The sequence below is a fragment of the Myotis daubentonii genome, chromosome 9, assembly GCF_963259705.1.
Source record: "Myotis daubentonii chromosome 9, mMyoDau2.1, whole genome shotgun sequence".
Classification (NCBI taxonomy): domain Eukaryota; kingdom Metazoa; phylum Chordata; class Mammalia; order Chiroptera; family Vespertilionidae; genus Myotis; species Myotis daubentonii.
Window position 1 is genome coordinate 47,329,907 of NC_081848.1, and position 22,712 is coordinate 47,352,618.

A 22,712-nucleotide genomic window follows, 5' to 3' on the forward strand; every position below is an offset into this window, starting at 1 on the left:
ATAATGGTCTTCCCTTTAACCACTTTTCATGTTCACACAAGACCTTCCTATAGGCCTTTCAGAAGCTACTTCCTCCAGAAAACCAGTCTGCGGATGAGGACCCGACCTCTAGCCTCATCTGGTCTTTATTCCCCAGCATCTCTCTTCTTGCTTGAAATACAATAAAGCTGACACTAAGCAAACACACTTCATCAGGTTAATTTGCCTACATGCCCTCAAGCAAAGCAGTTTCAGGCCTGGGTTTACAGTGAACAAGCCTCAATACACTGAGGGCCTTGGTAAATATTCTGGAATCTGGATGGAAGCCAAATAGCCTGCAAGTGACTCCCTGCCACAGCAGGCATGCCATGTGGCACAGGGGACAGAGGGCAGCTGTGCCTGGCCAGAGGGGCTTCTTCAAAATCTTTCCCACGCCTTAGTCCAATTCAGCCAGGTTTGGGTCACAAGTGCAGGCTCTGGTGCCAGTCCGTGTCATGTGCGGAGGCCCCTGTGTTCCCAGGTTGGTCACATGAGAGGGTTTGCTTTGTATACTTGCAGCTGTTTTCCAGACTCTGCCAAGCTCAGGCGGGGCCATAGGCAATGAAGAGAGGTTTTCTTCTCTGTAGCATTTGAGTGGATCGTTGGCAGAATGGGATTACTCACCCCATGGATACATTGCAATTACCCACCATTCTAATAGAGTGATGCAGAAAGCTCAAATCCATCGTGGAATGAGGCAGGTATGCATGAACATGATGATATTACCCGGTCCATGGGTTTGGGGACATTCCCTACCCTACGGGTAAAAGAAGATTACCCATTTCACAGGGAGAAGGGATGTGAGCTGTCTCTCAGAGGAGGGGAGAGTAGAGTTATTAGCGAGTGGAGCTACGTGCGAGTCCTGGGCACATGGTTCCTTTGGAAGCACAGAGGAGAGGGTGACTTTCATTTGTGACCTGCTTTGTTTTTTTGAATTGATAGTTTTGCAGGGTGCACTTTTGACTAACCACCCACATGGTGCCTGAAATTCCTGCAGCTAGAATCACTCTTTTACGTCAAGGCATTTTCCCCAGGAAGCCCCTAGTAATGTGCCACTTCTGTACACTTTGGGCTTCTTCCAGGTAAATCGCCTTTTAGCTCTGGGGTTTTTGTTGGATTTTAGTCCAGATTAAAGTCCCTATGACCTGTACTAATGGTTCTTAAACTTTACTGCATGTAAGCACTTGAGGAGCTTTTAAAAATCCTAATGCCAGGCCAAACCCCCAACCCATCAAATCGGAACTTCTGGAGGTGGGACTCAGATACATTTTTGAGTCCCCTCCTCCAAAGTGGTTCCACAGTGCAAATGCGCTTGAGAGCCAGTGACTGACACCATTCTTTAAAGTGATTTTTTAAAGCAATGGCATAGTTCTGAGAACAGACTGGCATCTTCTGGGGGCTGGGGGTTGGGGGCTGGGCAGTGGGCCCCTGGGGCAATGACATGTGGGACTTGGGAACACCCATGAACTCTGAACTGCGGCAGCCTCCTCCACAGAAGCCTGCCTGCTGCTATTTTAAGGAAGTGAAAGAGAACTGGAGGGTGTCCTGTTGTAACACAACTCTTGTGGGCCCCAGCCTTCCTCTGCTGGCTTTGCCCTTAGTCTGCTTCTGGCCGGGTTCCTGCAGTGGCCGGAGTCTCATATTTGCCAGGCTGGCTTAAGTCCTGTTCATATATACATCTTCTGGGCACACTGGTAATTTCAGACCACCGGGGTAATGTGAAAAAAGATGTGTCTGTGGCATTTGTCAACACTCCAGCCTGTAGAAACGTAGAGAAGAAAAAAACAACTGAGGCCAGGGCTGTGGTGACTCCTGCCAGAGCTGGGGACTATGCCAGAGTCCCTGGTGTCGCTGCCATCTGAGGCCCACACAGGGATTTTAATCAGCTGAACCGAGCAACTAATGCGTGGAGGCCTAGGCAGGGCAACAACCTAGCAGTACAACCAAAGGGGATTCGGGCCATGCACTGGGCAGTGATGGCGAACTCATTTTTTTGGTTGATTTTTCTTTGTTAAATGGCATTTAAATATATAAAATAAATATCAAAAATATAAGTCTTTGTTTTACTATGGTTGCAAATATCAAAAAATTTCTATATGTGACACGGCACCAGAGTTAAGTTAGGGTTTTTCAAAATGCTGACACGCTGAGCTCAAAAGGTTCGCCATCACTGCACTAGGGGAAGGCTTTGGACGGGTCTTCAGGGCCCGGTCCTGCCCAGATTCTAGAATCCGTTCCTGTGGTCAGACCGTCAACGCTTTTCTTGGGCCTGTGGACCCCAGCCTTGGTGCTGGGCACCCCAGCTGCTTCTTGTCCTCAGCTGTTCACAAGGCAGGGCACCAGTGCCTCTAGATGGCGCTGACCACTAGAAGGACCTCCACCCCAAGTCCAGGGGCTCAAGTGCATGGGGACCCTCGGGTGCCTCAGGGTCTTCCATAGTGAGGGGCGGGCTGGGGTTGGACGGGGAGACAGGGAATGAGAGGCTTCCCTCTGGCCAACCTCAATTGGGACAGACTCGCGCCGGCCCGGGGGGTCCGGCCATCCAAAGGGTAGTAGCGCTGTGTGTGCCTCTAATCGGTTTTTCTATGGCTTCTTTCCCGGCAATTCGCGGCACGAATTCCCTCTCTGCTTCCCCGTTTTCCTCTCTTTCCGCCGGGGGATGGTGCTGAAGGGCCGGAGAAGCCCAGAACTGAGAGCCGGGAACCGTCCGGCGGCCTCCCGGGGCGGGAAGGGTGCGGGGATGGGAAGGTGACAGGGCGGGGCGGGGCCCGCGAGGGGCGTGGCCTTCGGGGAGAGGCGGGGCTTGGGAAACCTGGAGCGCGGCCGGGGGCGGGGCCGGGGCTGGGAGGACCTGGGCTGGGGCAGGTTCGAAGGGGCGGGGTGACCAGGCCGGTCCCTAGGGAACCCGAACCTGGAGGAAGGTCCTTCGGTTCGCAGCGGTGCGGGAGAGGGCGGGGGAGTGGCCGGAGGGCGGTCCCCGGGGAAGAAAGGCGGGGGAAGCGGGCGCCTCGGGATGAGCCTCCGTGGCTCCCCGCCCCCGTCACGTGGGCTCCAGACCCGGCCGCTGCCGGCCAGTCCGCTGGTGGGTCGGTCAGTTGGTCGGTGGGTCAGTGACCTGCAGCTCGGCCCTCAGCTCTCATGTTCGGAGGTGGGAAGGACACGGGAGCGGCCCGCACACCTGAGCCGCCCGGAGAGGAGTCCCGCACCCAGGTCAGTGGGCTCTCTCCACGCCCCCAGGCCCGCTGCAGACCCCGCAGGGGCATTGCCTGGGACCCTGGGTCCCCAGATCCTAGAACCACCCGCGGAGTGGAGGCCAGGGGCAGGATGGCGTCAGAGCGTGTCCCCAGCGCGAGGACGGGGACCCTCTTCCCCCTCTCTGGCCGGAAGGCTGGGAGGACGGTACAACTCCGGTGGATTTGCTCCGAACCTGCACCCTGCTCTGCCCGGGACTAGGGACAGTCTGCGCCCCTGCAGGTGCTGGGATGTCCCTGGAGGTGCGCTGGGTGGTCGCCCCTTCAGGGCTGTGTGGTACGTCAGCTCTGCTCGGTCCGCTGGAGCAGCAGCGTAACCTAGAGAGCCCAGGGTGGTCGGGAAGTTTACGGTCTGTTTGCCCAAGTAAATCTGTGTGTGACAGAGCGTGTGTCCGGATGCTAAGCCTTGGCCGAGACCAGCTCTATACTGTAATTGCAAGAATGCAACAGGCTTTTGAACCGCTCGAGCCACTGCCTCCCACTAGACAGCGGGAAGGGGGTGGTCCTACTTGAAAGTGGGCTCCTCCACCCCCCCCTCCTGACATCCCCACTCCAGACCCCAATTTCCCCTCAGATAAAAATAAAGTTATATAGCTAAGGCCAGAACTTTTCAAAGTTTGGGTGGGATCGAAACAGGCATTCTGGTCGTTTTTTAATTATTAAAAATAAAATAAATGCAGAGTATTATATTTTTACATTTACAGCAGCTGAGTATTTGGTATAGATCCGTCTCCCTTTCCAGTTTGGGTCTACTTCTGTCTTTCTCTTCATCTCTCTCCTTCCTCTCCCAGTTCCTGAATTGATTATAATACAAACCCGAAGTGTCTCCAAATGTTATTGCATTTTGTGAAGTAAAATGCCCAACGACAGAAAGGTAATTGGCTGTAAAAATAATGAATTCACCTTCAGCGTGTCCAGTCTTTGGTTATTATTTGTATATGGAAAACACAGAATGTTGTTTGATTTAGAGATTATGTTTCTCTTTGGGGCTTAAGAGAGGCAGTCCATTTGTATTCTGCTTAAATTCATCTTTAAATGACTTTGAAGTGGGTGATAATTTAACACATTATTATTATTATTTCTTTGAGATTTGAGGATGTGCCAGTTGCTAGCTTATTGCTCCTGGGGCGACAAACAGTACCATGGTCACTGCTTTACTGGGGTCGCTGTAGCAAGTGTGCTAACCTCCCAGATTACTTAGCCAGTGCGTGAGGTATGAGCAAAGAGTGGTGGGAATTCCTGTCTTTCATCTGAGCAGGGAAAATCTGGGATAATGTCAAGAAAGGGGTGTCATGTAATAGACCTCGAAGAATGTTTCCTGAGTCTCTCCAGGCAGAGGTGGGCAGTGTGTGACCTGGGCTGTGGGAGCTGTGTAGCAGGCAAGCACCAGCTAGCCCTGAGAAGTGGCAAGTTGTCCAGCTGGGCCCCTATGGGGTGGTAGGCAGTAAAGCTGACAACGATGAAAAACATGGTCCCAGCAGGTGGTGAGGTCTGGACTTTGTCTGAAAGCATGGAAGCCAATAATGGGCCTGAAGCAGGGGAAGGATGGATGTTTCTGTGAGCTTACAGTCAGGGACCTTTGCCCTAGACCCTCCCAGCTTCCCAAACCCTAATCTGATGTGGAGAAAACCCAGTAAATGTTGGTATTGTGGGATGAGTGGCCAGGCCACACTTGAGAGCAGTGCTCTTCAACTGTAACAAGCTTAAGGATCGCCTGGGGATCTTGTTCAAATGCCGATTCTGATCTCTAGGTCAAGGGTGTGGCCTGACATTCCGCATTTCTAACCTGTTCCTACGTTGTGAGAGCCCTTCACTATCTATAACCAGGATTTAGAGCTGTAGTTTGCAAGCCTGGCTATGCCTCAGAATCGCCTTGGGGAGCTTTTAAACTATTCCTATTAAGTATGTTTGGGATATTTTTAACCAAGTTTCTCCAGGTGATGCTGATTTCCCCAGGTGAAGGCTGGGTGGGACCGGCTGTAGTGGGCTCTTGGTGATGCGGTGGGAAGCAGTGACTAGGGGGCAAAGACACTGGGGGTGGAGGCCCCAGATAGGACCCTGGAAAGTCAATTAGGATAGAAGTGATGAGGTCCTATATTTGGTGTGAGATAGTGGGACACGGAGGCAGGAGGGACTCTAGAGCAGTGGTTCTCAACCTTCCTAATGCCGCGACCCTTTAATACAGTTCCTCATGTTGTGGTGACCCCTAATTTCATTGTTACAAATTGAACATAATTAAAGCATAGTGATTAATCACAAAAACAATATGTAATTATATATGTGTTTTCCGATGGTCTTAGGCGACCCCTGTGAAAGGGTCGTTCGACCACCAAAGGGGTCGCGACTCACAGGTTGAGAACCGCTGCTCTAGAGAGAGAATCTATAAGACAGGGGGCTAGGGAGTAAGCCCTGTTAGTCTCTTGAACTGACTGCACAGGCCAAGGGAGGAGGGAAGAGCGATTCTGAAAGAATTCAGCTTTGGCCAGACCCGTGTAGCTCAGTGGTTGAGCGTTGACCTATGAACAAGGAGGTCACAGTTTGATTTCTGGTCAGGGCACATGCCCAGGGGTGGGCTTGGTCCCCTGTGGGGGGCGTGCAGGAGGCAGCTAATCAATGATTCTCTTTCATCATTGATGCTTCTATCTCTCCCTTTCCCTTCCTCTCTGAAATCAATAAAAAAAAAAAATCTTTTTTTTATAAAAGAGAGAGAATCCAGCTTTGGAGGAGGGATGGCATGCACTTAGGACTATAACATTTGGGGTAAGAGTTGAAGTTATTTTTTTACCGGGCCATCAGAAAACTGTTTTCCTGAAATACAAATCTGCTCATGACACTTCTCTGCTTAAAATCCTCTGGTGGAGTCCCTATTGCAAAATATGAGAAGGAAGGACTAATGTGAACACACTAGGAGGCATTTAAGCATTTATTAAGCTCCCAGATGGGGCACCCCCATTCAAGAGGTGACACTCGGGGGGAAAAGTAAAGTGACACTGTCACCACTTGGTGTGTGCACAACCAGGCTGAAACATTTGGCAGCTTTGTGTTTTCCTGAGTCACTATTTTTTCCTGCTTCCTCCTTCTTCAGAACAGTTCCACTTTGTGTTTCCTGGCATCATTCTTGGGCTTCAATACTTGATGGTACCCTGAAAGCCAGGTCTGGTTCGACCTTGTGGATCTTCAGGAGATCCCTTCTTGTCTCTCAGGCACCAGGTAAATAATCTTCTGGGAGGTGCTGTCCAAGAGCATCTGTTTAGCTTTAGACCCAGCTGGCCCTAAGAGTTCCAGGGGGCTGCTAACGCTCAGCTTTGTCTTCAGGAAATGTGTGATACCTGCTTCGTGCTTCTAGGTAATTCTTACTTTGGTGCTCCTTGGTAATTCTTACTTTCATTTCCTCTCTCTGTCGCATACACTGTTCTGCACACTGATAACTGAGCATTCGTTGTGCACGATGCTTTGAATCACCATGTTTCCTGTTGTATGGTAATCTTGGCCTCTGTAACACACCTGTAGAAAGAAAGTCTAGACACAGATGGAATAAGATTGCCTCGTTGAAAGGAGAAAGTATAACATCTTTGTATGGCATTCAGGGCTCTGCAGAGGCTGATGATAATTTAGCTCCCCAGCTGCATCTCCACTGTCCCCCATCTATCCTTTGTGCCTCTCTGCCTTTGCAAATATTACTTCCTCTTCCTGGAAGGCCCTTTGGTCTCTGCTCTGCCAGATGAACTAACTCTTATTAATCCTTCATATTAATGTAGATCAAACTCTTGAAACACCTCTCCTTCCCCCACCCCCACGTCATGTTTACTCTGCTCTCTAATACTGCATATGTATAGCGTCAAATGCAGATCTCTGTTGCAGTACTTAGGCACCTCATTTGCATATCTCTAGCCACACACCCTGCAAACTCAGAGCTGCTCTAGGGCTGCATCAGCTCTGCTGTGCAGCCTACACATGGCAGATGTTCAGGAAGAGTTGGTGACAGACGGGAGCCTTGAGCTAGCTGGTTTTGCAATGTTTGCCTCAGTAAAGGGTTAAGGGCAGGTTATTTTGTGTAGGAGGTGAGGGAGGGAATAAGACCAGAACATGAAAGACTGGGACAAGCCCAATGAGGAGTGGCCCACATGGCTAGAGTCACAGGGTGAGGTGGAGAGGGGACATCAGGAGAGGTGGGGCTATAGCCTGAGGCTGTGGATAGATCATAGAAGGCCTTGAAAGTTGAAGCAAGTGAATTTAAATTTTATCCCAATGACATTGAAGGCCTTTGAATAAGGAAAAGGCATGTGAAAGCTGTGCTTTGAGAAGGATTCAGGGTGGGGAAGGGCAGATTGGAGAGAGAGGGGAACTTCTTGTAGAATGCACTGTTGGACTAGCCCGCTGAAGTAGATTAAGACCTAAATCAAGGGAACAGCAGTAGAGATGGAGAAGAGGAAACAGAAGTGGGTGAGCTTGCCAAGAAATCCTGCAGGATTTGGTGACTGATTGGATTTGAGGGAGGGAGAAAAGAGTCAAATTGGACACTGACATTTTGTGCTAGTTTGCTGGGAAAAGAAGGAGGCAATTGTTAGCAGCATGAGAGCTTGGAGGGACATAGAAGAGGAAAGGCAAATGAGAGTGGCTGTGTCTCTGGAATCAGGAGGGAGCCCTGGGTAGTTTCTTGCATTGCCCCTTATATTTTTACTCTGGAGAATGGCGAAGCCCAGAAGAAGGCTCGGCTGCTGGTGACAGAACCCGGGCCTCCTGGTCCTCTGGCCTTGGGCTCTTGCCTTTGGAGCACAGTGGGTTTGGCCAGAGAGAAGTTGCCAGAAGGTCCACATGGAGATTCCATTAAGCAATGAAAAACGGGAAAGACCAAGTTTGGGTGAATTCAGCCTTCAGGACAGCTAAGGCTGGAGTCTTATAGGCCAAGGACTCGGAGGGGAAGTGTCTGCTGGCAGCCAGTGCCAGGGTGGGTGTGAAGGCTCATGAGTCCTCCTTTCTGTCCTGTGGCCTGGCTGTACGTGGGCTGATGGGAAGTGGGGAGAGCTTTTATGGGATCAGCACTCATACCTGTTAGTGCTCAGTGTGGAAGCATGAGTACTAAATCGTTTTTCTGGGACTGCACCCACCAATCTGTTAACGTAAAAAAAACCATTGAAACCTGTAAAGAATTTTTGTGAGTTTATTTGAGCCAAACTGTGGACATATGCCAGGAAGCAGAACCTCAAGGAATTGAGATAGTGCTCCGAATTGAGATAGTGCTCCGGAGAATGGCGGGGTTTCATTTGTATTTATACATTGCAATCAAAGGAGGGACATAGGTGAGTTACATGAAATCAATTAACATGATAGTGAAGGAATTTGTAGTATTTGTCCTGGGGCCCAGCACATTTGGTTGTGCCCCAGGGGCTCCAGAAAAAGGGAAGTTACAAGTTACCCAGACATTTCAAGGGTATGTTATCATAGATGCAAAAAGACAGATAGGCTCAGTTAAGGTAAAGGTTGACCTTGTCAGTGAAGATATCGGCTTAGGACATGACTACCCACTATAACCTGTTTGTAGTTAAATATTTAATTTTCAGATCGTCTTTTGTGGTTACTTTAGGTCTCTGAGTTTGCAAGACTGCCATGCAGGCCTGCCCTGAGCTTGTCAGGTTAGCATGCGGCTCCTTTCGTCCACAAATCTATCACTTCTATGGAAAAATGTATTCCAAGATCCAAACACCTTTTTCTTTTTTTCTAGACAAACTTTAGGGACACATCCAGTCAGTCATGAGAAGTTGCCTGTGTAGTGTTGGAGTGGGGTCCATGGCAGGGGGGAGCCTATCTGGGGAAAGGCAACCAGCCCTGAGGACCTCCTCTACGCAGGGGCCTGGTGTAGGGCCAGGATCAGGGATCCAGATGACTGGTGGAGGGCCAAGGCTGTCAGATGAGGAGAGGACCTTATCTAGAATCTGTCCTGCTGCCCAGAGACTCAGTGGCCTGAGGCTGGATTTCCTCCCCGCTTACCCCTCCCTTCCACACCTCTCTGCCCAGCATCCTAGGATAAAGCCCTGCCTTTGCCAGGGCACCGTGTTCACCTTGGTTTGATAAGGCAGAGGTGGATTAATGCATTTAGATGAAAACATTTAGATTATTACTGGACATGTGGTGATTGCCAAATAAAAACAAAGACGCGATAAATGCTGGGATTTGACTTTGAGCAAAAACTTGTTCTCTTTTCAACTATGTAACTAGGTCTGGCAAGTTTCCGCTTCATCTTGTTTTGAGTTTTTCTTTTTTCTTTCTTTCTTGTGTTTTTTAAAAATTTTTTTATTAAGACCAGAATGTATCTCACGAGCCTGCTCACCCTTACTAAAGTATCAGGGATAGCCATAGAGTACAGACTTGAGATCTCGGTTGCCCATGGCTCAGGAAGGACTTATGCAGAGGAGAGTGGATGGAGGGGCGACTAACAAGTCTACAGGAAGAATTCGTTAACCCAGGTGAAGCTACGGGGAATTGACCGGATCCTGGCCTCCCCCTTGGCCTCCAGCTGCTTCGATGTTCCCAGGTGGCTCTGATTTGGGTACACAGGCACACCTGGTTTTATTGAGCTTTGCTTTGTTGTGCTTCACAGATGTTGTGTTTTTGAAGGCAGACCCTTCGCCACCAAAAAGGTTACGACTAGCTTTAGTGCGATACTCCATTGTGATGGCTTGGAACCAAACCCACCTGTGTCTGTTTCCTGCTTGAGGACAGGCATAGGGAAGGAGGAGCTCCAAATCTCAGGTGGCTGTGCCTGCTTGGAGAGTGCCAGTGCCTGCTGGCCGCCGGGAGTGTGCTTTAGTAGCGTAGTCAGAACTCCTGCTCTGACTCCTGAGTAAAGGCATAAATCTATAGTGACTTGTGAGCACGGATGGAATGTGCCAGTCAGATGTAGTGGGCCTCTCAGCTGGGCAGGCAATAATGTGGCCTGGGGAGCCACTCCTGTGACTGTTCTGGGGTGTTCCAAGAGGTCTTAGCAAAATCCTCCTACCTGCTTCTGGCAGATAGGTCCAGGGAGCCCTGCCAGAAGGAGTCTTGGTTTGACAACCTGTGTGTGTGTGTGTGTGTGTGTGTGTGTGTGTGTGTGTGTGTGTGTGTGTTATGTAGGAGCCAAGTGGTGTGTTGTAGGTATTAAGCCGCAGCTCATTCTAGGAAGACTGCAAATGGGTTACTTTTATTCCCTGCATGCATATGTGGCAACGCCTTTCTCTTCAGGGGCAAATTTCCTTCCCCCAACACAAGACCTCCTTTCCCCTGAATCGGAGAGGTTTTCGCATGAATAGCTAGCTCCAGCTGGACTGCTCCATGGAGACAACAGAGGTGCAGACAGGCCCCTCGGAAAGCTGCCTCCAGAGGGAAGGATGGGGTGGGGCTTGGGCTTTGGTGGACTTTACAAAGGGTTTGCCTCATGAGATAGTAGTGTGATTCCTATTGTATGGAAGGAAAACAGGTGTCAGGGAAGTAAAGTCATTTTTTTAAGGTCCCAGAATGTTAGACTTAATTTATTGTCCAATCAGGGACGCTTTTGAGAGTGAAAGGAGGTGGACATATACTGAATTGGATGGGATCCTGGAATGACAGGAGTGTCCCAGGCACACTGGAACGTGTGGTATCAAACTCCACATTCAGTGAGGAACCAGGACAGGTAGGGGAGGTCGGACTGGTGAGAATGGATGGCAGTAGGGGGAGGGGTGAAGTTAGAACTTGAATTCGGGTGGGTAAGGCAGATTCTTCTAATATAACAGTTTGCTAAAGCAAAGGAATAGTTCTTGGCTCTGACACCTGACCTTGGGTAGATGTCATGAAAAAGTTTTATTACATAAGTTCTTCCTTGACCAGCCAAGACATCTGGTTCTGTGATGCGAGGCTGTTCACCCGGTAACAACAACCGCCACCCTGCATGTCCATCTAGGTTTTCTCTGGGCCGGCTCATTGGAACTCACATTGCCTCAGCTGGGATTATTGTCCTGCTCTGGAGAGAAGGAATCTGACTCCTCCTGTCCCCCCACACCCCCACTTCCAGTGTGGCAGGCAGCAGCTTTTCTCCACCATGAGGACTTGGCCTTCCTAGTCTCTGAGAACCATGATAGCTCTAGACCAGGGGTGGGAACCTTTTTTCTTTATTTCTTTTTTTTTATATATATATATTTTATTGATTTTTTACAGAGAGGAAGGGAGAGAGATAGTTAGAAACATCGATGAGAGAGAAACATCGATCAGCTGCCTCCTGCACATCTCCTACTGGGGATGTGCCCGCAACCCAGGCACATGCCCTTGACCGGAATCGAACCTGGGACCTTTCAGTCCATAGGCCGACGCTCTATCCACTGAGACAAACCGGTTTCGGCTTTCTTTATTTCTTTTTTAAAATATATATTTATTGATTTCAGAGAGGAAGGGAAAGGGAGAGAGACAGAAACATCAATGATGAGAGAGAACCATTGATCGGCTGCCTCCTACACGTCCCTCACTGGGGATCAAGCCCACAGCCCGGGCATGTGCCCTTGACTGGAATTGAACTCAGGACCCTTCACTCCACAGGCTAACGTTCTATCCACTGAGCCAAACCAGCTAGGGCGGGAACTATTTTTCTGCCAAGGGCTATTTGGATATTTATAACATCATTCACTTAATATAATTCACTTAATATAAATTTATGCTGCTATGAAAAAGTTCCTAGATTTATTGAATTTCCAGTCCAGCCTGTGGTTGCCTTGTCAGGGCCAGACGAAATGATTTCGAGGGCCTTATATGACCCATGGGCCTGACATTCCTACCGCTGCTCTAGAGCATGGACTTCGAATCAGAGAGGCCTCCGTTTAAATCCCAACTCTACACATACTTGCTGTTGCTACTTTGAGCACGTCTCTACCTCTCTGAGCTTTAAGTTCCTCATCTGTCCAATGGGAACAGGCCTATTTTATTTTGTTTGGTGACGATTAAATGAGATAATGCACAGAAAACGTTGGCTACCGTGCTTGGCATGTCTTAAATAGTCAATAAGTGGTATTATTATCATTATCAGGCTATTCTCAGGAAGCCTGGGAAAAATGCTTTGTCAAGAGGAATGATTTATATCATCCAGACCTAAGCTTATAACTGAGGTTTCAGGGGGGAGTAGCATTCTCTGGGCCCCCAGGTGTGACTCAAAGGATAGCCATGGTGGGCATGAGCAGGAAATCCAGGAGGCAATAGTGCACGGCAGGGTGGGGAACAGCTTGGTTTCACATGGCCGGTCACCAAAGTTCAGCGCAAGGGCAGCAAACAGAGTTCAGAGCCCGCGCCAGCTCGATGAGATGTGGCAGGGGTAAGTGCAAAGTCCTGCCTTTAGGCTCCAGAATCAGTTGGTGTGAGTATCCTACCTGACCATGTGGAAAAGCCCATGTAAACTGGCTCAGCCTGGCTGCGTTACTGGAAGTCCTGGGTTTATACCTTGCTAGGGTCTCATCCCTTTCCCTGCACTGGCCCAGACTGGCCACACCTGGAGGTAGTACCCTGGACAGCACACTTTGGGAGCAGGTGGGGGAGGGACCTTAAATGCTGGAGTCCCTGCCCTGTAAGCTTGGGAAGGACCTGGGGACAGACAGGAAGACACCAGGCTATGACTGCAATTTCATTCAGGTGGGTCAGGGAACTACCATGTTCTGTGTTGCTCAGAGGGCAGAGTTGAAGGTCCGTGGTGGTGATGGTCAAGGGTATAAAAGAGGAAGTAGGTTTGAGATGATGTAAGAAATTCCGAATAACTCAAGCTTATCCCTAGGGCCAGGCAGCTGCCTTAAGCAGTATTGACTAGAGGGAAATTTGTGAAATGCCAGGGGAGGCAGAGTTTGCTGAAAGGTTAAAGTGCTGCAGGATTTGGGTGAGGGGGAGGGGGGGAGGTTGTAATTGATGGCTTCTGAGCAGAGATGACTTGCAGCAACTGTAGGGCAGAATGAGGGTGGGAGGCAGGGGAAGGGAAGCCATAAAGCTGTGCAGAAGCTGCTCTGTCTTGAGTCACAGGCTTAGTCCCCACTTGGGAGCAGGGGTTGGGAGAGAGGAAAGGCTCTCTGTGGGCTGAAACAGGCTGTGATCCCAAACAAGTGATTGTATGCGTGTCTTCTCTGCTGATATGCACCTTCATCCAACCACCTGACTGGGGCATGAAGGTTCTTACAGACTCCCCCACCTTGAAGATTTTGAGAGCACCGCATCCTGGTACCCAGAGAACTAGGGCCATGTGGTCTGGGGCCACCGGGCTCACAGCATCCAAGACCCTGGGAATTCCGACTGTCTGCAGCCCGGGCCACAGAGCAAGCTTCCCACACCAAGAGGAGGTGGGAAGGGCTGTGGGCAGCAGGGCCTTATTCACATGGGCTGAGGTTTTGGGTGGGGTGCATGGATGGAGGATGCAGAGTGCTGTGGTTAAGCAACGTGGATGTCTGAGGGGCAGGCTATCCTGGCCTGGGTGGCAGGGAAGGGAGCCAGGGAAGGCAGTGGGAAGGAAGGCTATGGAAGCCCCAAGGTCAGAATAGGCCCACTGCATCTAGGGAAATGCTCACCCTTTTAGGAGCAGAGGTACTCTAAAGTCAATAGATTTGTGACCTTGTTTATTATTTCAGTCACCAAATGATTTTTGATCATCCTCTGTGCTGAATACTGTGATGGTGGGAACATGAGAGGAATGAAACATGTCCCCTGCCTGGATGAAATTTAAGGACTGTACCCCTTACTCAAAACAGGCAGTAATAACTGCAGAGAAAACACAGCAAATACTGGGGCATCAGGTGGCTTTTGATATGTATCTTGAAGGAAAGACAGGACCAGAGACATCCCTTTCTATGGGGGTGAAGGGCATTTCTAGCAGAGGAGCAGCGATGCCCAGGGAAAGGCGTGGGGGTGGTAAATTATGGGGCATGTGTGGAAAACAGCCAGTGGTTTGGTTTGGCTGGAACTGAGGAGTAAGTGAGGTCACTTAGGGAGCCAGGGATTGAAGTGTTCATCTATTAAGTGCTCCCCATGCATCAAGCACTGAGCACAGAGCCTCTTAGGGCTTTAACTGAGGAGGAAACTGACTCTGGATAAGTGACTTTCCCATGGTTTCTTATTTGGTGATAATTTTTGCACAGTCTACCTGGTCCCTAACCCTCATTCTTTCCACCCTGTGTAGCCACATGCTGGGAGTCCAGATTATTTAGTTTTAAGTTTGCTGTGAAGATCGGCTCTTCATGTGGAGAAAGGAAGATGGTTGGTGTGCACGTGTCAGACAACATTAATCTTGGAGAAGCATTTGGTGGACATGGCCAGACTGTTATAATGCACACCCAGCCCCAATAAATATATATGTATACACACATATGTGTGCTTAGAACGTAAATCTTGAATTTAGTAGGAAGTTGCATTGTTGTTCATGGCATCATGGAAACTGTTACTCTCTGAGCACTGTAGGCAATTGCTGATTTCCTGGCGGAATTCCTCTATTTTCTTTCCCATTCAAGAAAGTATATTAGAATGGGGAAAGATAATAGGGAGTTCTTCTCTAATTTATACAAAAAGAGTCTTGGCTTTAGCTACTTCATCATTAGTAACAAGTTACAACCCATCTCACCTGTTGGGGACCCTAGGGTGTCAGCCATGGAGGGATGGTAAGCAAGATGGTACCGTGGAGTGGGTGGGAAGGGTGAGGTGAGGGATGGGAGTCAGAGTAACCTGGGCAGTGACCCAGGCGGGGCTGTGGGGGTGGAGAGGAGCGGTCGGCACAGTTCCCCAAGCGTTTGCCAATGCAATGGGAGCCTGCCAATGCAGGGATGTGGAGTGGGTGATGAGATACCTGTGTGAAAGGAAAGTATTGTTTTTACAGGGACATGTTTAGGCTCTGAGCAAGTGGGTACTGGTGGTGGCCGCCTGCTGAAGTTGGGGTTCTTTCTGATCCTGTGCCCTTAGAGAGCCAGCCCATTCTTATTGTTGAACAGGTCTACCCAGGGCCCCGTCCTCTGTCCAGCCCTCCTGGAGCTCAACCCAGACCCAGCCCTTGCTTCTGTCCTCAGGGTGGCCCTGGGTGCCCCAGGCTTCCTCCTGGGAAAGTTTCCCTCAGCCCAGAGAGCAAGCCTAAGACCATCCTGGGAAGCTGCGGGGAGAGGCTCCCTAGTTAGTATTTGGGCTGCAGTGACTCAGGGGACTTCAGATGGGACAAAGCTCTACCTCCATGTCCTGCCTACTAATCATGAGCACTTTGGAAACTCAAGAGCTACTTCAGGGTCACAAATCCAGTCCTCAAATGTCGTGATTAAGTATAATTGAAAGAGAATTTTAAATGAACCTAGTGCCAGTTGAATGACGAATGGTGTTCATGGGAAAGACCCTGCTGGAGACACACATCTCACGGCATCTCGGTTACACACCGAGTGTGGAAACCTTCCCTCAGTAACTCCGGGTGTTCTGTATGTGTGATGCCCACTAGGAGCAATTGGGCTTCTCTGAGTCACAAGTACAATAAGGCTGTCAGGCTGTCGTCTCTCCAGGCCACCTCTGAGTTCAGTAGGCCTCCTGAGGCCAGTGCCCGGGGCCAGACACCTCCTGCTCCAGGCTGCAGCCTTTCACACATGTCAGGATCTGGCCTGCCTCTCCCCAGCCCCTAGAGCCCAGTCTCAGCTACATCCTCCACCTTTGGAGTCTCTCCAGTCACCTTCCCAGCTATGATTTCTCTGCCAGGGGCCTGTGCTCGGTCGGGCCTTGATCATCATGAACTCTGCTCACTGTCCCTAAGCTGAGTGCCTGGGGAGACTGGCAGGATGACTGAGGAGCAGGCTGTAAGAGCCTGGTGCCCAGCCTTCCTGGAAGACACTAGAGAGAGACGGTGTCTCACTCTGCTAGAGAGAGATAGGAAGCTCAGAGCTTGTGCACAGTGGTTGTCCCCCCAGATCTACCTAATTGGGAAGCCAGCTGCAAGGGATTTGGCAACTTCTCAAAATCATATATTTTCCCCGGATCTCAACATTTAGGTCCTGATAAGGGGTCTTGGTCTTGGCTAAACCCACCTTCTGGAATAGTGCAGTGAGGGCCCTATCCTCCGAGAGAGGAGGGGCCCATGTTGCTTATTTACTGGCCAGGCCCTGAGTGAGTCCTTGACTGTCATCTCTCTCCTATCCTTCTGACCAGCCCTGTGTGGGGCAGGTGCTCTTATCTCCATTACATAGTAACCTGAGAGGTTAATATGTATTATCCAAGGTCAAACACTAACCCAGCTCCAAGTAGTAGAGCCAGGATTTAGACCCAAGTCGGTCTGACTCCAAAGCTTGGACTCTTTCTGCATCCTGCTCCTCTCCTGCAGGGGACTGAATGAGAAAGGAATCGCAGAAGGCTTGGGGTGGACTGGGCTGGGTGTGGGGACTCTGGTATCAGTACTGCCTTCCCCTCCTGTGGCTCTTTTGAATCACACAGATGTCTCCACCTTTCACTTGGAGTGTGAGGAACTATGGGAGTTCTCCTATGGGAAAATAATGGCCCAGCTTTATGGACAAAAAGAGGTGAGAAAAGGGAGAGAGGCCCCCAGGAGATTCGGCAGAGGTTTTCATCCTCTGGGGTCAGGCTGACAGACTTCCAGGAGCAAGAGCTCTGGGCCCCTCAGGGAGGGGAGACCTGGAGCAGTGTAATCACTCAGCCAGCCTCTCTTTGATCTGCAGGAGTTTGTGTACAAACGGGGGATTCCTGGGTCACTTTTCCTGGGAAAGTCCCTCAACCTCACTCTGGCCTAAGTGCTCTTAGGGGAGGGAAGTGATCCCAGGTGGCAAGTGTCTTATGACTGGTGAGCTGAGGGTAGGGGCCCAGCCCTGCCCGCTCCTCCCTCCCCCAGCATACACTGGAGTTGTTGACTTGGCTTGAAGAGAAGAGTGCTGGGCTCAGGGCTCTTGGCTCCTTGAATGCAGTTTTGTCTATCTTCAGTTTGAGGCAGTGAAATGATTCGATGTCCATTTGTTCCTCCCTGGAGGTAAATCTGTGTGTGTGTGTGTGTGTGTGTGTGTGTGAGAGAGAGAGAGAGAGAGAGAGAGAGAGAGAGAGAGAGAGAGGAGGATGGTGGGAGCTTTCTTTGAAGGGTGTGTTCTTTCTTTGAAGGGGTTGTGAGACACACTGCGGCAGGCTCCTGTCAGGGGGTAGGTTCTCTCTGCCGTGGGCCTGCGGGTGTGGACAGCAGAGAATAGAGGTAAAGACTGCTTGGGAGGGTGGTTTGCAGGATCAGAGACTCTCCTCCTTATCTATTCATTGACATGTACTTGTGGCCTGAGAGCCTGATTCATGTTGACCAAACCGACAAGGCTAATCTATAAACCAGGCACCAGTGGACTAATTCACTTTGGCAGGCGTTGTCCAGTGGCCACAACACAAACGCCTGCCCTCCCAGACCTCCTTCCTGGCATTACCCTACCTGGGAAAGTGAATTACAGGGTCATGTGCAGGTTGCTGGGGAGCCGGGCTCCCAGACATAGGCGCCGCATGGCTGGGCAGGGCTGTCACTCAGGATGCTGTGGGGGCCTCCTTGCTAGTGATCAGGAATTGACTCCCAGAGATTCCTTCTTGGTCATCAGTGTGCCAAATAGAGCAACAGTGACCAGTTCTCCTCCTCCTCCTCCTCCTCCTCCTCCTCCTCCTCCTCTCCCCCTCCTCCTCTCCCTCCTCCTCCTCCTCCTCCTCCTCTCCCCCTCCTCCTCTCCCTCCTCCTCCTCCTCCTCTCCCTCCTCCTCCTCCTCCTCCTCCTCCTCCTCCTCCTCCTCCTCCTCCTCCTCCTCCTCCTCCTCCTCCTCCTCCTCCTTCTTCTTCTTCTTCTTCTTCTTCTTCTTCTTCTTCTTCTTCTTCTTCTTCTTCTTCTTCTTCTCCTTCTTTGTTTATCCTCACTCGAGGATATTTTTCTGTTGATCTTTTTAGAGAGAGTGGAAGAGAGGGAAAGACAGAGAGAAACATCCATGTGAGAGAGCCACATCAATTGGTAGCCTCCTGCACACGCCCTGACCAGGACCTGGGCTGGGGAGGAGCCTGCAACCAAGGCACGTGCCATTGACAGGAATTGAACTCTGGACCCTTTGGTCTGCAGGCCGATGCTCTATCCATTGAGCCAAACTGGCTAGGGCAACCACTTCTTCTTTTACTGATAGTGACACAGATTTGGTGGGGGATGTGGTAATTATTTATACCCCTTCAACGCCCTCTGAGTTTGGCACCAATTAAAAAATAATACCGGGGGCGGGGAGAAGAACACATATGTAATATCTTAATCAATAAAGAAAGAAAAAAGTAAAATGAAAAAGAAAAAAAAGAAGACCGGGAGTCAGAGACCAAAATATCTGTTCTAGGGCTATAGAGGTGTTCGAGAACATGGCCAGTAGGGTTCCCAATGCATCTCTTCGCTGAGTTAGCATACCCACCTCTATCCGGGACCTGGGTGAATTCAGGCCTCCTCCTGGCAAGGCAGCTCTGGAGAAAGAGAGAGAAGGATGGCTGGGCTGCACATGCTCAGTTCCTTCTCTCATGCCCACCAATCAGATACTTAGCTGCCCCTAGGTGAGGAGGTCCTGCACAGAGAAGAGGTCAGTGTCCTCCCATGGGTGTCCCCAGGGCACCACGAAACAAATGAAATGGAGGTATGAGCACGGGTCATGGGTCTCAGCAGTTCTCTTGGACAGGTAGGGTGGGGATGCTGTCATAGAGGAAGGAGAATCATCTGGGCCTTGAAAAAATTAGTTCTGATGGATGGAGACCAGAGAAGAGACCTTTAGCTTGAGGAGGCAGCATGAAGAAAGCACAGCAAAATGAGAATGCACTCCTGTGGTTGGCGTAGCAGAAACTCAGAAGAACATGGTTGGAGGTAGCCAGGCTTGGTGAGAAAGTGCTGCGTAGTGATTAAGAACATGACCTTAGAGCCAGACAGTCTGGATTCAAATCCCATCTCTACTTCTTCCCGGATGTGTGATTTGACTAAGTTACTTAATATCTCCAAGCTTCAGTTTCCTTGTCTGTAAAATTTGTCTGTAAAATATCAGTTAAGAATATTGGCCTGTGAGATACATATAAACACGTGACTCGGTGCAGGGAGAGTGCTTAATAAGCGACAGCCGCTGTTATTACCACCGTGAGTCCAGGACAGTTGGGGACAGTCCATTTAGTTAAGAGATGCCTTGAATGCCACACCATGAGCCTGGACTGCAGTGGGAGGGTCCAGGTGTTGCTCAGGTGAGGGGAGGCCTCAATGCCTAGGCTCTGAATACTTGAACTGAGGCTGGGCAGCTGGAGTGGAGAGAGTGAGATGGAGAAGAGTGTCCTTGCAGGAGCCATTCACAGGGACTTGTCAGCTGTCGGAAGGTGAGGGAGGGGTCACAGGGGATGCAGGGCACAGTTCGAGGCCATAGGAGCTATCAAGCCAGGGCAGGACCATGCCGAAGTTTCTGAGAATGCTGCATCTCGGGGGCTGCTAGGAAGTAGTCAGTGAGCTGATGAGTATTTGGATATTTTGGCCTAGAGCTCACCAAAGCAGTATAGTTTTATGAATCGTGAACATGGAGATGAAATATGGATTGTCCAGGGCGAGACTATAGAAGGAAAGAAGAAGAGACCTAGCACAGAATCTACCTGGAACAAGAGTGGAAGCTGAGGAGGAACCCAGAGAGCACCTTGTCCGAAATGCCAAGGAAAGAGAGTGTCTCGGGGTTTCGCACTAATGAGATGCCACGGAGAGCAACCGCAGCAGGCACTGGCCGCCCACTGCTTCACTCGCATTAACTCCTTTGACCTTCACCACCTCCTCTGGGTGGGTACTTTGATTCTGCTCATGTTATAGGTGAGGCAGCTGAGGCACAGAGAGTAAGAGTCTTGCCCCAGGACACATTGCGAGTGATGTCAGAAACGTCTCACCCAGGCAGCCTGCCTCCAGCTTTAAGCCCCCGCTAGACTGCCTCTCACGGAATAAGAGCTGAAGTAGCTCAGTAGACGAGAGAGGAGCGGCAGCGTGCGTGGGTGGAAATATCACACAAGGTGTCAGGGCAGGGAGCTGAAACATGAAAGGATAAGGGATATAGGGCCGAAGGAAGGGTTTTGGGATAGCTGAGGCTTTAATATTTGTGGGTTGAGAGGAAGGAGCAGGAGAGGGGGAGATGCATATTTAGCTTAGAGAGGGAACAATTAAGACGTCGGACCTCCGCGATCAGAGATTAGGGGATCGGAGAGCGGAGAGGAAATTTGGGGTGAAGAGAAAGGGAATTACAGGAGTCCATTTCTTGCCAAAGAAAGATACACGGTAGTTGGCTGCCGAGGAGGAGTCTGATGAGAAGGAAACAGGAGATTAGAGGTCTGGGTGCACAGTGTCTGGCGGAGCTGTGTGCATTGGTAAGCGTCTTGGAGCAGAAGGAAGAAGACGCCCGAGCCGGCCTGCCAGGCAGGGGGAGAGTCAGGGCAAGTTGTGGCCAGAGAGGCAGAGGGAGCAGGGGAGCAGGTGCAGTGAGAGCTGGGGAAGTGGATGGAGAGAGGCAGGCAGAGTTTCAGGGGATGATCCTGCATGCTGACAGCGGCTTGCTGACGTGCACAGAGCTGATGGGGCTGAAGGAGAGAAGCCCCATCCTCGCTATCCAGAAAGAGGGGGTGGTGAAAGAGAAGTGGGAGGGTGCCGCAGGGTTCCTGAGGTCGGCAGGTGGAGGCGACAGGCTGCCGTTAGCCTGTTACACTCAGAGAAGGGGAGTTCTGAGAGCCCTGCGAGCTCCTCTGAGGAGGACCCTTCCCTTGGGTCCTTGCATCCTTCTATGTTATTTTACTATATGTTATTGATTTCAGAGAGGAAGGAAGAAGGAGGGAGAGAGATAGAAACATCAATGATGAGAGAGAATCATTGATTGGCTGCCTTCTGCACACCGCCCCCCCCCCCCCCCGCCCCCGGGGATCGAGCCTACAACCCCAGCAAGTGCCCTGAGTTGGAGTTGAACTATGATCCTGGTTCATAGGTTGATGCTCATCCACTGAGCCATGCCAGCTGGACTCCTTTTCGTTATTGCTGGAGAAGAAGGGCATCTTCCAGATAGCTCCTTTCAGTGGTTCCCTATTGCCCAATGGATAAAGGTCAAGTTCTAGGGGTGAGATGAGGTGAGGGACCCTTCACAAGCTGGTCCCAGCCTCATTTGGTGCCATTCTTTTCAAGTTCTCTGACCACACAGAGCTATACAGTATGTTATCCCCTCCCAGCTCCTCCTGCAATGCATTTCTGCCTGCTGTCGAGCTGAAGAAGTCTCTCTCGCAACGTGAAGCCTTCTAGGTTGCCCACACTGCACTGCCGTTCCTTCCTCCTGCTGCCCTGCCCTGAGCTTCCCTCTCCCGGGCATACAGCCATGTATGTGTCCTTCTCCCTCAGGATCACAGGACCTCTATGGTGCCTGTCACTCACACTCTTACCCTAGAATATTCATTATCTTGGATGAGAGGATGATGAGGTGAGCCGTATCATCCATGAAATGATTGGCAAATGGTCAATTTTTGAAACTCAGCTTGTCTTTGAAACTAACTTTATGTGATGTTTTACATGTTACTTGCTCAATGAGCTAGTGACAATGTAGAAATATTAGCAGCTAAGTGCCATCTGAGCTTAATTTTAGAGAGGATGGGAATTTCAGGGAAATGATGTTTTTCTTCTCACAAAGGGATACCATGACTGCTTTAGAATTAGATCATTAATTAATTTATGAATTTCTGAAGTCTAAATTGGAAAAAGCCAAAGTTTGTTGGTTTTGGCTCATGGATCCCAGATAGAGATCCAATTCTACATGCAACCTTCATGTTCTACTTGACATGGATGAGAGATGAAAGATTTTTGGCCCTTGGTGGATAAATAACTTAGTTTTAACATTCTTTTTTTATTCCCTCATAGCATCTACTAGCAATGGTTTTTACTGATAATAGGGGGCAAATAGTATTTATTAAATGGCCAAACATCTAACAATAATAATAGATTGATACTTGTGGATCATGCATTTTTATGACAATTCTTTTCTGTTCCATGCATCTCATTTCCAGTAAAATACTATCTTGTAAAAGAGTCGAAGGGGGTTGGCAGTGGGCAGGGTCCACATGGACACTGTCTGGCTTCCCTCTCACTCTTTCCAGAGGCCACAGATTCTTTCCTATTAGCCTCATCTCCCATCCCTGTCTCTGCTGGAGCACCTGCATCTGTTGTCTTTTGAGATCTGCCCAAACCATTCCTCCACAGGCCTGAGTTAAGGCGCATGGCCTTGGTCACTGAGATTGTCATGGCCTCTTTACTACAATAATCCCCTGAGTTAGGGAAAAGGACCAGCTTGGGGCAGAATGTCAAGAGCAGAAATGGAAGGTGAGCATAGTCAGAGGAAGGTGAAGCAAGTGTTTGAAAGTACTAAGCAAAGACATCGAGGGAAACTCCACATCAGCTCCTCAGTGTTCCGTAAGCCCAGGTCAGAA

General features: G+C 50.0%; 1 protein-coding gene across 5 annotated transcripts in view; it reads left to right on the top strand.

The window, feature by feature from the left end:
• The first annotated feature begins 3,028 nt into the window (after nt 1–3,028).
• PPFIBP2 (PPFIA binding protein 2) overlaps nt 3,029–22,712 on the top strand; it is a 129,874-nt gene continuing 110,190 nt past the window's right edge. The window contains exons 1-3 of one of the 5 annotated variants that reach the window (XM_059708782.1): nt 3,093–3,228; nt 4,061–4,143; nt 6,355–6,479. Coding sequence is in view for 3 of the 5 variants with exons in the window: in XM_059708781.1 (XP_059564764.1) it covers nt 3,157–3,228 (72 nt within the window). In the remaining 2 variants the exon portion in view is untranslated. Of the gene's footprint in view, nt 3,229–4,060; nt 4,144–6,354; nt 6,480–22,712 lie in introns of all 5 variants that reach the window. The other 4 variants (XM_059708783.1, XM_059708781.1, XM_059708785.1 and 1 more) reach the window with 4 other exon arrangements.